Source organism: Squalius cephalus (genome assembly GCF_949319135.1).
Source record: "Squalius cephalus genome assembly, chromosome: 23".
Lineage (NCBI taxonomy): Eukaryota > Metazoa > Chordata > Actinopteri > Cypriniformes > Leuciscidae > Squalius > Squalius cephalus.
Window position 1 is genome coordinate 17,748,314 of NC_137144.1, and position 13,497 is coordinate 17,761,810.

General features: G+C 37.4%; 1 protein-coding gene across 2 annotated transcripts; it reads left to right on the forward strand.

The window, feature by feature from the left end:
- Positions 1-6,364: 6,364 nt before the first annotated feature.
- fbxl9 (F-box and leucine rich repeat protein) lies at positions 6,365-12,871 on the forward strand. Of its 2 annotated transcripts, none has more exons than XM_079859485.1 (8): positions 6,365-6,746; positions 7,567-7,668; positions 7,780-8,094; positions 8,541-9,212; positions 10,312-10,530; positions 10,639-10,851; positions 11,795-12,012; positions 12,089-12,871. In XM_079859485.1, the coding sequence occupies exons 1-8, from the start codon at positions 6,720-6,722 to the stop codon at positions 12,255-12,257; spliced, it is 1,935 nt and encodes a 644-aa protein (XP_079715611.1). In that variant the 5' UTR covers positions 6,365-6,719; the 3' UTR covers positions 12,258-12,871. The 2 variants fall into 2 exon arrangements, with proteins under 2 accessions (XP_079715611.1, XP_079715612.1); XM_079859486.1 differs by having other exon boundaries at positions 6,374-6,746; positions 10,693-10,851.
- Positions 12,872-13,497: the final 626 nt, after the last annotated feature.

Sequence of the window (13,497 nt, forward strand, 5' to 3'; positions counted from 1 at the left end):
TTCTGAATTGTTATTTTGTTTTTGTAATTGTGATTTGTTTTGCACCTCTCGGCCACCGTAGATATCGCTGTTCATTCTTCAAAGCGGACTGTAGTTCATACGTCAGTGACGTGAGGCAATTGATTGTAGTGAACCACGGCTCTGAAGTGAACGAGTGGGTTAGCGGTTAAGTGTAAGAGATGGCGTCGAAACGTCCGTTTTGCGACGCAGACTTTTTGTGTCCCGTTTGTCGCGATTTTTTCGATCACCACCAGTGGTGCTTCCGTGCGGCCACAGTGGCTGCAAAGACTGTATTGAGCAGTAGCCTACTGGAGAGTCGGTGTCTGCAGACAAATATCTGCTAATAATCCTTCCCTTAACTTGGTTCTGAGAAACCTGTCCTATCCATTCCTGGATCACAGGCGCTATCTAGAGGAGCTGTGTGAAGTTTACAAAAAAGCCTTACAAAAAAAAAAAAAAAAAGGTTTATAGTCTATTGTCAACAGTGTTGCAATGCATGAAGCACAGCTCACACAAAAGTCACTTTCAAACCAAGCAGCTTTCTATTGATCAATGCAGCGTATCAATTATGTAATCTGTGTAGGGAAATGTTTTTGGATTTTTAAATGATTTTAGATCACATAACCACCAGTCAAATTCTGCTCTACAGCAACCTGGTCCCATGTGATCCACCCCTAAACATAACCATCACTGAGGCAGAAGTAGAATAGATCATACAAAAACTTACAAATGAGATCATACAGATCCATATGAATTAGCCATGAATTCATCAAAATGTAAAATAATGACAAATTGCCATGAGATTGTGTTATTTTTGGAGCACCACTATTATTGGACTCTTTGGGTAATAAATTAAAGTCGGCATGAAACGGAAGTTGCGATAGTGTTTTTTATTTTATTTTATTACTGTGATGTATATACGAGTGAAACGGCTCCATGAACAAGAAAAAATGTACGGTGGGACTTGATTTTGTCCATGGGGAATTGATTTAGATGGTTGTGGTTTGCTATTGGTCAATCTCATGTGAGTGACAGGTTGCCCCGCCCTCGCACCAGTAAACACATCATCATAGAAGAGAAGAGGACCACTGCAAGAGGGAGGGGAAGTTATTTTGATTAAAGATTACGAGGGCAAGTGAATTAAAAATAAATGATGATCTGCACGGATAAATCATTTATGATAAATACAGCAATATCCCTTTTTTTTTTTTTTTAAATTGTCAGGTTTGATTACATGGTGACTTTGATAATGGGTGACAAGTAATTTTTTGTAATGATCGATCAGTAAATCAAACAGAAATTGGTTGGTGCACCTTTAATATAATCAACTAAGGCGATGATTATGAATATTTGCTCTAGATATTATTGCAACATGTTTTTGTAGGGTTTTTTTTGTTGTTGTTTAATGTGAATCCTTTCAGGATGATGCAACCCATTTGGAAAATCAGATTAAGGCTTTGTTTTAAACCTCTTCACCAGCTTTTGGATGATGAAGAAAATGCCATCCATGCTTAACGAACTAAAACTGGAAAGTCTGAAAGATAAAAGTCAGAAGATCGATGAAGAATTCAAGTTAACCCTTCATTTGATCATCTTCTGCCATTTTACACCCTCCTCCCACAAACATGATTTTTACAGTACAGATGTACAGTATAAACAACTTGAAAAGTACATTAGACAATTAATAACAACAATGTTACTATTAACAATAATAAAAACTATTTTCTATACATTCTAACCTTAAAATAATGTATTAAACTGAAGAAGAAGAACAAAACTAAAATCTGTTCCTGACTGTTTCCTACATTTTCAATAGAACTTCAAGGACACAATGATGAGGTAAGCAGAATTTCTTATTGAAGCTAGTTTCCATCATGGAATAAAAAAGGTAATTGGGATTTTTAATCTTGCAATTGATTTTTTCTCTCTATTACAAGTTTATATCTCACAATTCTGAGAAAAAATAAGAATTGCGAGAGATAAACTCGTAATTCTGATTTTATTTTTCACAATTCTAAGTTTATAACTCACAATTCTGATATTATATATCTATTTATCTCAGAATTGTTAAATATAATTACTTGTTTCTAGGAATTGTGAGATATAGACTTTTCCGTGGTGGAAACAAGCTTCCATAGTTTCTCCTCTAACTATCGATAAAAATTTGAAATTGATCAAATCAGTGCTCGCCGCTGAATGTTTTCCCAGAGCCCAGTGTGAATTCCAGGATCCAGAGATGACTCCAGGAGATCTTATTGACTGTGCCAAGTATGTAGGCAACTTAAATCTCAATGTTTGGAGGAAAGTCAGACGATCTATCAGTTACAGTGAGTCAATCCATGTAACAATTCAAACACTAGTAAATGCCTCAAATTCAATCTTTCTTTTCAATCCATGTCATTTCTATTTTTAAACTGTCTCTCTCTCTCTCTCTTGATCGATAGGTCCTGTGTTTCTGGATCCTAACACAGCCAACTTTGACCTGATAGTATCTGCTGATCTGATGAGTGTGTGGCATACGAGATAGATTATGTGGAGATTCCCAATAACCTGGAGAGATTTGATCATTTTCCCTGTGTGCTGGGCTCTGTGGGCTTTTCCACAGGCACGTTGACATGGAGGACAACACGTCCTGGATGGTAGGTGTCGCCACAGAGTCTGTCCAAATAAACTTGCCCAGTGGAGTCTGGTGTATCGGACATGAGTCACAGATCCTCTGGAGTCGCACGTCCCACTACTTGGATTTGAGGTCTGCAATAGTGAGGGTGAAACTGGACATGAGTGCAGGACAGCTGTCATTCTCAGATCGCCTCTGTGAGACTGCTATCACACCTTCACACACAATTTCATTGAGATGGTCTTTCCATTCTTCTACACAGAGGGCCATTTCCCACTCACTATTTTGCCTGAGGTCAAACCTGAAGAGAAGAATGTTGGCTGTCAGATAAAATGTTCTTGATTTCCTTATTTTACATTGTTGTGTGTTACTGTTATTAATATTGTCTCTTTAGTTTGTAATTACTTTGAGGAATGTTCAAGGATAATGTGGATAAAGTGTTAATGTTACTGATATAGTCTGAAACAATTCCTGCAATCTCAATTGTATGTTGAGAACAAACATACAAGCTTGCAAGTGGAACTAAAATGCAGAAATGCTCAGATTGTATTAATGAATGTGTGGTGCATGTTCGTGACTTTCATAAGGTCAACAGCATAAGATTAAAAAATAACTTTCTACAGCTTATTGATTGTAACTCTCGATTAACGTAATGACAAATGAATTCAAACTGAACAAAAACATGTTTTTGGTAGGGTTAGAAGTACAAATATATTTTATTAAACATTATTATTGATTACACAATAATAGCAGATGTTAGCAAATTTAATCAACTCCTCAATAAGCTAAGAATCCACCACTTCCATTTTTGCAACCCCATTTTCAAATTGGGGCATGTCAACAGTTATAGTTAAAAAAAATAAAGCACATTTATTTAAAAAGAAGTAATAAAAGTATGTCAAAATAGGTATTTTTCAATAATTAATTAGATTAACACATAACTCAAACTTAAAAATAATGACTAAAAATATTACTATAGTGAATTAGGTAAATATAGATAATTTATATACAAGAAATGTTAGGCTACTTGTTTGTATAAGCATTTTTTAAACCCAAATACCAAAGAGCGACGTAGGCTACTATTCCAACGCTACGAGCATTCTATGACGTAACGATGTGACGTCATAGAATGTCAACACAATGTGACGTAATCTACAATGTAGACTATGCTATTTCGAGTGAATGTCACTCTGCTATTGCGCTCCAGTGTGAACAAGCTCATGAGAGAGAACATTGACAGCTATAAAGAAGGATTTCACAGAGAACAGCAATTTTAGTCCTGAAAATGTTTCTACCTTATTTAAGGTCATCCCGTATCGCTCACCCACTAAAGCCATCATCAACCATCAGGCATCACTGTGTGCAGAATGAGATTCCGTCAACTCGACGAGAGTCTGTGGAGCCCACTGGTCAGACACCCACGCACACAACACCACTCATGGTGATTAGAAATGGGCATAAAAATGATCTGACTACACCTAACCAAGTAACCATCAGGCAGCATCACCGTGTGCAGCAGATGCCGTCAATCCACCAAGAGTCTGTGAAGCCCACTGGCCAGACACCCACGTTCACTGGATATGGGCATAATGATGACCTGACCCGACCTAACCAGACACCGCAGGCGACAATTTTAACTACAACTAAAAGGCCACACTGGGAAATGAACAAATCTCCAGACCTGACTCTGCCTCCACTGGTCGGTGCGGTTGCTTTCAATACGCACAAGCCCCGAGTCGTGACAGGTCGAGCTCCGCTACGACCCCCTGCTCCTGCTCCTGCTCGTCTCCCACAGCTTGTGATTGGCCGGATAGCACAGGTGAACCGGAGCAGTGTGAGGAAACTAGCCAGTGAAGAAAAGCAGAGCCCTGTTCGTCCAATACAAAAGAAAAGCGACTCTAAAAAGAAGCAGCCATGTGAAGACCAACCGCAAAAGCCAGTAAGACTCCTGGCTGTGGCCGATTTTCCGCCAGTGAGTGAATCAGTGCGGGCAGTGATGTGCAGAATAGCGGATGAGCAGCATTCAGAGCGCCAGCAAGCTGCACTCCCGCGGTGAGCACCACTGGCCCGCGGTAAGCAGCTGGAACAACTGTCCCGCGGTGAGCACCAATGTCCCGCGGCGAGCTGCAGTGACATCCCGCGGTGAGCTTTCATGCGTCCAACATGAAAAAAATGGAGAAAAGTGGAGCACACCTTTCTGTCGGTCAGCAGACGTGCCAAATATGTCTTGATTTAAGGTAAAAACACTTATTTTAAACTACTAGCCTACATACTATGTTAAAGTATTGAAATTAAGCTTTTGAATCAAGACAACCACAAACAAATTTGTGTTCCAGGTCCAGGATTTGCACTTTGGACGCATAGACGACCACAAGACCCAGACAAGTCCTCTGCACAGAGTCAGACCCTATGGCCAGCTTCAACTCCCTCCCTCCAAATGCTGGCGTCATGTAGGCTACTATCCCGATCTTCAAGCAGACAGAACTGGATGAAATATTCGGAATGATATCAATCCACAGTTGAGATGCAGCCTGGAATTAAACCACACCATGTTCTTTATCTAGGGGAGAACTGGCCCCCGACTGAGCCTGGTTTCTCCCAAGGTTTTCTCTCTCAATGCATAACAGATGGAGTTTGGGTTCCTTGCCACAGTCTCCTTTTGGCTTGCTCAGTTGGAGACACTTGATATTCGGCAATATTACTGATGTGACACTATTGGATGAGAACTGCAACTGCACTGTTTAGCGGCTTATAGATGAATTGAACTCATTCCATAACTGATTAATTTTACAGTTATTGAAAGAGAAAATCTCTCATTGCTCTTGACTGAATACATTTCTTAGCTTTAATAAGATTCAATGTTTATTTCATTCATTTAGTGAAGACTATGCGGTTTTATTTGTACATTTGATTATTAATTTTCTTTATATTTATGCAATTCTAACTGCATTAAAGCGTAAATATAGCTGAAATGCCACTTCAGATGCAGTTTCTGGAAAAGAAAGTTAGATTGAAAATTGTAATCTCTTGACAGCACTAATTATAGCTTGTTAAAATACAATCATGATTTATTATTTCTGCATTAGTCATTATTTTATTGTTGTTGACAGAAACATTTCACTGAGACAGAAACAGTGACTGCACTTGCATCAATAATCATAATCATTTGTATAGTTGTCTATTTTGTGAATGAATGAATTGTGTGGGTTTTTCCTCATTTTATTTATTTATTATTTGGAAAAATGACATGAACACAAGCCCTTGACAAATGAATAAATGTTTTATTGGATAAAATTGTTTGATAAATTGCTTACTCATATTCTGTACAAACAGCAGTCTATGTCTTTATAATTCTGTGGTGAATGTTTTATGATTAACCATATTTGTCCTAGTCAAAACATGTTTTTAGTTTACATGCACTTTTACGGCCCTAATGACAGAGTGAGTGGCACCAACACCAGGCCAAGATAAAGACACCTGTGTATTGATACAAAAATAGCCTACTGCTCATTAATGCACAATTACTGCATATTGCTGCAAAGGTAGCCTAGCCTATACTTTGTATCGATGCAAAAATGTTGAACAATTATGCAAAAAGCAACATATTATATTATGAAGTAATTCGTAGAAATTTAGCTGTATATGGCTCATTTTTATGTGCTCACATCACGTTCAAATGAATTACTGCGCCATCTGTCGACACAAATCCAAAGTCAGGTTCTGTCTTTCGTTAAACTACATTTCCCAGGTGACTTTGCGCGCTACTTGCACGTGATGCCCAGTGTTGTTCTTGTGACAGTTCTTTATTATTTTCTTTGAAAATGTTTTCTTGCTCACATTTCTGAGGGGTTTAGGATGTGTAGCGGAACGTGTTGTGGATAATGTTGGGGTTTGGTGCATCGTTTAATACTGTGTAAGGAGGAACAACGAGAGGGTGTTATCAGATCATCCCGTGCTCTTGAATGTTTAGCACGTTGACAGTCCGGTCGCGACCTGCCACTTTAATGATAAACAACGCTGATCTGAGTCAACGATTTAATATTGATATTACATTTATATTAATGATAATTAATAAGACCAGATATCGGAAGTGAGCACAGTCATGGAGAGTGCACACCTACCTATTGAGGTGAGTCCGTCCATCCAAACATCACACACTGGATAGGCTAGCCGCTAGTTAGTGGTTTAGAGCTGAAATAACAAGTAAGCTAACATGAGTTCGCAACTTGTATTTTCATTACCTTTCTGTTTATTCGACAGCATGTCCTTACTGAAATGTACCATAGTTTTACTGTGTTTTTGACTCTACCATAGCACAGAATGGATATTAAGAATGAGAATAAAAAAACGATATGACGAGTTCAGATGCAAAAGGCTCTAAGTGCCATCTGAAATTTTCTTCTAGAATGATCTTTTTTTATCAAGCTTGTATATTTAAGTTCAGTAATTTCACTTAAATGACAATTCATAGGTAATTTTCATTGCCATTTAAGTGAAATTACTGAACTTAAATATACGAGCTTGATAAAAAAGATCATTCTAGAAGAAAATTTCAGATGGCACTTAGAGCCTTTTGTATCTGAACTCTTCATATATATATAGACGGACAGACAGACATTGGTTGGCTTAGTTATATTAATAATATCAGTATATATATATTTTTTTTTTCTGTATATGGGGCACGTTGTCACAATAAAACAATATATATGTGTGTGTGTGTGTATTAATAATATATATTATAATTATATATATATAAATATAATTCATATGTCATATAATTATAATATTGATTAATAAACATGCACCCCCCCCCCACACACACACACACACACAAAAGTGTATAATGTATAACATGAGCAAAATTTGACAACTTTCATTATATAGTTGAGTCTTGTCTTCATATTTTCCAGAGAGAGCGTAACCTGTCAATTTTCTCCCTTCTGCTCCAGATTATCTCCTACATATTGAGTTACCTTCATGTAACGGATCGAAAGGAGGCGTCACTGGTCTGCAAGAGTTGGTACGAGGCAAGCCAAGACCACCGGTTTCAGGTTTTTCTCATTTTCATTCGAATATCAAGATGATCTAAATTTAGAAATTAATTTTTTGGTTTAGTTCACTTCCACAGTTGTTTAAATTGCCTTTTGGGTGCTTTAATCTAGAAAAATGCCACCTTCAAGTTCCATGCTTCCACATCTTCACTGGACTTTATCCGTGCACTTGCAAGGCGCCCTCGCTGTGGCCTAGTCATCAGTCATCTTGATGGATCCAGCCTGTCAAGACAAGTACTTTTGGAAGTGGGGCTTCACCTCGGCCCTCACTTGGACAGTTTGGCTCTACCCGGCAGCAGCATCACAGAGTCCTCCCTTCTGGGCCTCCTGCCACATCTGACCGGCCTCCGCAAGCTGGACCTTCACGGCCTGGACAGCCTCTTCATGTCTGGAGCTTTTCTGTCAAAACAGGAGCACCGTCGACAGGTTACATCTTTAAAGAAACATCTCAAAATTGATATTTATTTTTCATAATGTAAATTCAAATTTTGTGATTGTTGAAACGTAACGTAAACATTTCTTTATTTATTAACAAAAATAATATTAATAATATAAAATATTGAATAAAATAATGTAATATTTTATTTGAATTTATATTATTTTAGATAAATATTTTTATTTTGTATAATTTATAATATAATTATATATATATATATATATATATATATATATATATATATATATAATTATAACATTAAGTGATATAATTTTATTATATATAAATTATAATATTTTAAATGACAATTTAACTATATTTTTTCATTAATAAAACAGTATAAAAATGTAAAAAAATCAAGTTTTTTAAACAAATACCGCTTTATCTGTCAAAATGATGTTGTATTAAGTACAATCTAATATTTGTGCAATATTAGGTGGAGAACGCTTTGAGGAACCTGGAGGAACTGGACTTGTCTGATCTCCGCTACCTCTCCGATCTCTCTTTCAACCGGCTGACGAGTTGCACGCCCAGGTTGCGCGGTCTGGCCCTGGCCGGATGCCACATCGCTTTCGAGTTTGACCCATACCGAGGGAGCCCTGTTGGGTCCGGCTCCTCGGCTCTAGTTTCCCTCCGTAACCTCTTGAGTCTCTTGCAGAAGCAGGCCGGTACGCTCCACAGCCTGGACTTGAGTCGCACCGGCATCACCCCCGAATCCCTCCGCTCCATAGCTCAGGTGCCCGGCCTCCGTCTGGAGGATCTGAGTCTACGCGGCTGTAAAGAGCTGACCGACTACTCCATAGAAATCCTCTGCAAGCACCAGAACGGCCTGAAGACGCTGGACCTCGGCGCGTGCACTGAGTTGACCAGTAGGACGGTGCTGGCGGTGTCCACTGAGCTGAAGGAGCTGCAGTCGCTGACCCTCTCACAGGACTGGAAGATAACAGATAAAGGCCTGACCGAGCTGATGGCGCTGCCCTGTTTGAGGACTCTGGATCTGTCGGAGTGTCTGCATGTCAGCGGGACAGACCTGGTGAAGGGACTGTCCTGTCCACAGCCCAAGGCGCAGCTGCAGGCCCTTAGCCTAAGAAACTGCTCATACATAAGGGTGAGGCAAAAGTGCTTAATGGCACGTATACATGAAAGAAAATTTGTACCATATCAGTTATCAGCCAATATATCAGCTGATATTGTTTAACTGTGCCTGCTCATTTCCCCTACTTTTACAATTCATTCACCTGTGTCAATATCTAACCCTTACTTAAACAAACACTAATAATAATCTTAAACAAATCTCAAAATGAATATCCATTTTCATACTGTAAATTCACAATTAAAGCAATTATTTATTTATTTTTTGTATTATGTATTAACAAAAATATTTAATTTGTAATATTTTCTTTTATAATTTATAAGAAAACATTACCAAAAAAAAAAAATATATATATATATATATATAAAATAAAAATAAAAACAAAATAGTATAAAAAAATAGAAAATATTATAAAAATATTATATTGGCTAATAATTTTTTTTGTTTTGACATTTTGTATTGAAAATAAAAATCTGTATACTGTAAATTATAATGTTATGACAATTCATTTTAGTGTTTTATTTTTCAGTTATTTAAAAAAATGTAGTTTTTTTTTAGAAATTATAAACTAATATTATATATACATTTTAATGTCCTAATTAGATTTCATATTATAATTGTTTAATACTTACTATAATTCACAAAATAGTATAAAAATAAATGTTTAGCGAGTATTTGCCATAATTTAGGATGATATGAATATATCATACAATATTTGTGTTTATATTTTGTATTAATAAAAATATCTTAAATTAAACATCCATTTTTCATACTTAAATAATAATGTTGTGATGCCTAAATTCATATTTACAATAATTGATTTGAGTATTTAGTGTTTTATTTTTTGTTTATGAGTTAAAAATGTTTATAATATTTTTTTATAATATAATAATATTGTATATACATTTTAATATTATGATTACTATATAATAATTATAATTTGTAATTAACCAAACAGTATTAAAATGTAAAAGATATTCTTGGCATATTAGGATAATTTGATTATACAATTTTTGTTTCGCAAAATTTTATTTGAATATTTTCCTCAAATGACCCATCAAAAATGATTTTTGTTTTGTCCCTGTTCTTGCTAACGCCATCTGTCCTCAAGCAGGACACAGTCATGTTCCCCCTGACGCAGTTGCTGGGTAGTAACCTGAGAAAGCTGGACCTCACCTCCTGCGTCTATCTCACTGACCTTAGTGTTCACGCCATCGCAAAATATCTTCCTGCGCTGCTGGTGCTGCGGCTTGGCTGGTGCAAAGAGATCTCCGACTGGGGGCTGCTGGGGATGGTGGAGCCCACCCAAAATTGTGAACCAAGAGACAAAGAGGTGGGATTTCATTTTTTCTTTTTTCTTTTTTTTAGGACTTATATAATGTTTTGATAGTCAGTGCACACAAAATGTACAAATTTTCTCATAAATGCCTCAAATGTGAAGGATGATAAAGGCCCAAGCTTTACTAGGACATTTGGAAACATGGGCTTTTTCCAGCCTCCCAGCCTGCCTTTCCAGGAGAAGCCACGTCTCGTAACCGATGAGGACCTGGATGCGTTTAGAGATCAGGAAGGAGCATCACTGCTGGCCCTCAGGGGTCTTCAGGAACTGGACCTGTCGGCCTGCTCGAAGTTAACCGACACCAGTATCACACAGGTCAGTGCATAATAGAAACTGTGTTTTTTGTGAGCAGTAATGGTTAAAGTGTAGATTACTTACAAATTGTAGTCCATTACTTTAAAATACATTATGAACATTATAGTTAGTAACATAATCTATTACATTGCACATATTAGGTTGTGTAATCTGACTACTTTTTGATTACTTTTAGATTACTTTTGACCTAACGTGTGTATAACATTGGTTTAAATAGGATAATCTTGTACCATATTTCATCAAGATTAGATTACTGTAATGTACTATACTTGGGTGTCTCACATTCCCTATTGTCACGTCTTCAACTAGTCCAAAATGCTGCTGCTAGATTGTTAACAGGAACAAAGAAAAGAGAACATATTTCGCCAGTATTGTTCTCTCTCCACTGGCTCCCAGTTAAACATCGTATTGAGTTCAAAACACTGTTGTTTGTTTATAAGGGATTGCATGGACTGGCACCTCCATACATCTCTGATCTCCTTTCATCCCACCATAATGTTTTTAGAAATCTTAGGTCAACCAGTAGTCTACAGCTGACTGTTCCAAGGACACGTTTAAAATTAAAAGGAGTGGCCGCTCCACAGCTTTGGAACAATCTGCCATCTTACATAAAGACTGCCCCCAACATATATTGATTTTAAATCTTTGCTTAAAACCCACTTATTTACTGCTGCTTATGGTCATAAGTGGGTGTAGTGGTTTTGCATTGTTTTGTGCATTGTTTATCTGTGGTTTTATGTTGACTTATTAGGATACTTTGGCCAACAGCTGTTGTTTTTAAATGTGCTCTATAAATAAATATGACTGACTGACTGACATATTGAAAATGTAAAAAAAATACAAAGAGAAAAAAAATCTTTTTTTGTTTGTTATCAACAATTATTTTGTTATTAGGGTAATCGGTACTGAATACTTATAACCAAAATGTTCCTGGCCACCTCAGGTTCTCCGTTTCCCAGACCTGCAGCGTCTCTCGCTTTCCATGCTGCCTGAGATCAGCGACGACAGCTTGGTGTCCGTAGCTCTTCACTGCCGCAACCTCACGAGCCTGGCACTCAACCTCTGTCCCCAGATCAGTGACCAAGGTATGGCGCGGGCCCTTCCGCTCCTCCACAGACTGCAGCATCTGTTCCTGGCCTGCTGCGACGCGGTTACCAACGAGTGAGTGACCTCATCCAGCGCTGTTTTCATACTAAACTATTGAGCTCTGCTTAACATGGTTAATGTGTTCCTGCAGAACTCTTTCCATAATCGCGCTGCACTGCGACAGACTCCGGACCCTCGATGTGTCCATGTGCAAGGACATAACCGTGCACCAGGTGGACCTCCTCCAGTCCCGCCTGCCCTTCCTTGAGAAAGTCCAGTGTCGCTTTGCCAATGGCACAGATTTCACTATGGTACTCTGATTCTGTAATACAGTGAAAGTGAATCACTTTTTACTCAGGAATAAAAGAGTAATACATTTCTAAATGCTTTATTTTTTTGCATAGGACCATAATTGTATTATTTATGTGGTGAACCACTGCTTTTGAATGTAAGGGTTTCAGCTCTCGTGTTCACACAATTCAAATTATTCCAGTATAAACATGATCTGCTATTGATTAGTAGATATAAAACTCCACTTCCTGGCTGTATTCCAGGCAGTACATGTCAATAAATTATTATAAGAATTATTGCTTGCTTCTGTCTTTTTCTTAAATTGTTCTGTCCCACTGTGGTTTGCATAAGCTGCGTTTATAAGTCTACACCTTACAACTTCTGTATTTCGGCAGCACCAGATAAGGGTGAACTTTAAACTGTATGACATAGTAATGTTCAAAGGTCATTAGATTTATGATATTTGTTGCTATGTAACCTGAAAACATTTTATATACATCTGGCTGACTTCTGATTCAGTTTGTTTTATTTAAACATTGCAGCTGACACTTTTAAAGTGACAGAGCTTTGAAAGTGCAAGTTTTATCAGCGTGTGTGAATCTGTGCTGCCACATAAAAAAATAAATAAAAATGTTTACATCAGATGTTAATGAGTTTGTCTGTTCAGTCTATTTTGAAGTGAGGAAATAAAACGACGGTATACCGCAAAAACGCATTTCTGTTCACATCCTCACGGGTTTAACTGTCGAAAACGAGGCCAATGACCGAATCACGAACTAAAAAAAAACAACTCCTAGTGAATCAAAAACACACCGGGTTTTACGAAAAAAAAAAAAAAAAAACTCTTCTTAAGGTGATGATACACAGGGCAACTGTTTGAGCGACGGGCAAATCTAAAACACCGGGTTTTACGAAAAAAAAAAAAAAAAACTCTTCTTAAGGTGATGATACACAGGGCAACTTTTTGAGCGACGGGCAAATCAAAAACCGGATTTTACGAACAAAAGCATAACGAGCGACTCTCGTGAGCCGTTTCTTTAATGATTTGTTCAAAAAGACGAGTTACAATTTTAAACCAGTCTAACGAATTTGTCGCTGAACTGAATCAATCAGCCATGTGAATTCAATCATTACTGAAAGACTCATGTGTCGTTTAAGATGCACATTTGCAACAGATGATTTATGATAATTTATATTCTTTTATTCCATACAAAGAATAAACAAATCTTGAATTAATACGGCCACATCATTGATCAAGATTGTTACACA

Bases quoted from the DNA above. Each gene is read 5' to 3' on its own strand.
- fbxl9 (XM_079859485.1), top strand. From the start codon at position 6,720: ATGGAGAGTGCACACCTACCTATTGAG. The intron at 6,747-7,566 runs GTGAGTCCGTCC...CTTCTGCTCCAG, and splicing joins GTGCACACCTACCTATTGAG to ATTATCTCCTACATATTGAG. The intron at 12,013-12,088 runs GTGAGTGACCTC...GTGTTCCTGCAG, and splicing joins TGCGACGCGGTTACCAACGA to AACTCTTTCCATAATCGCGC.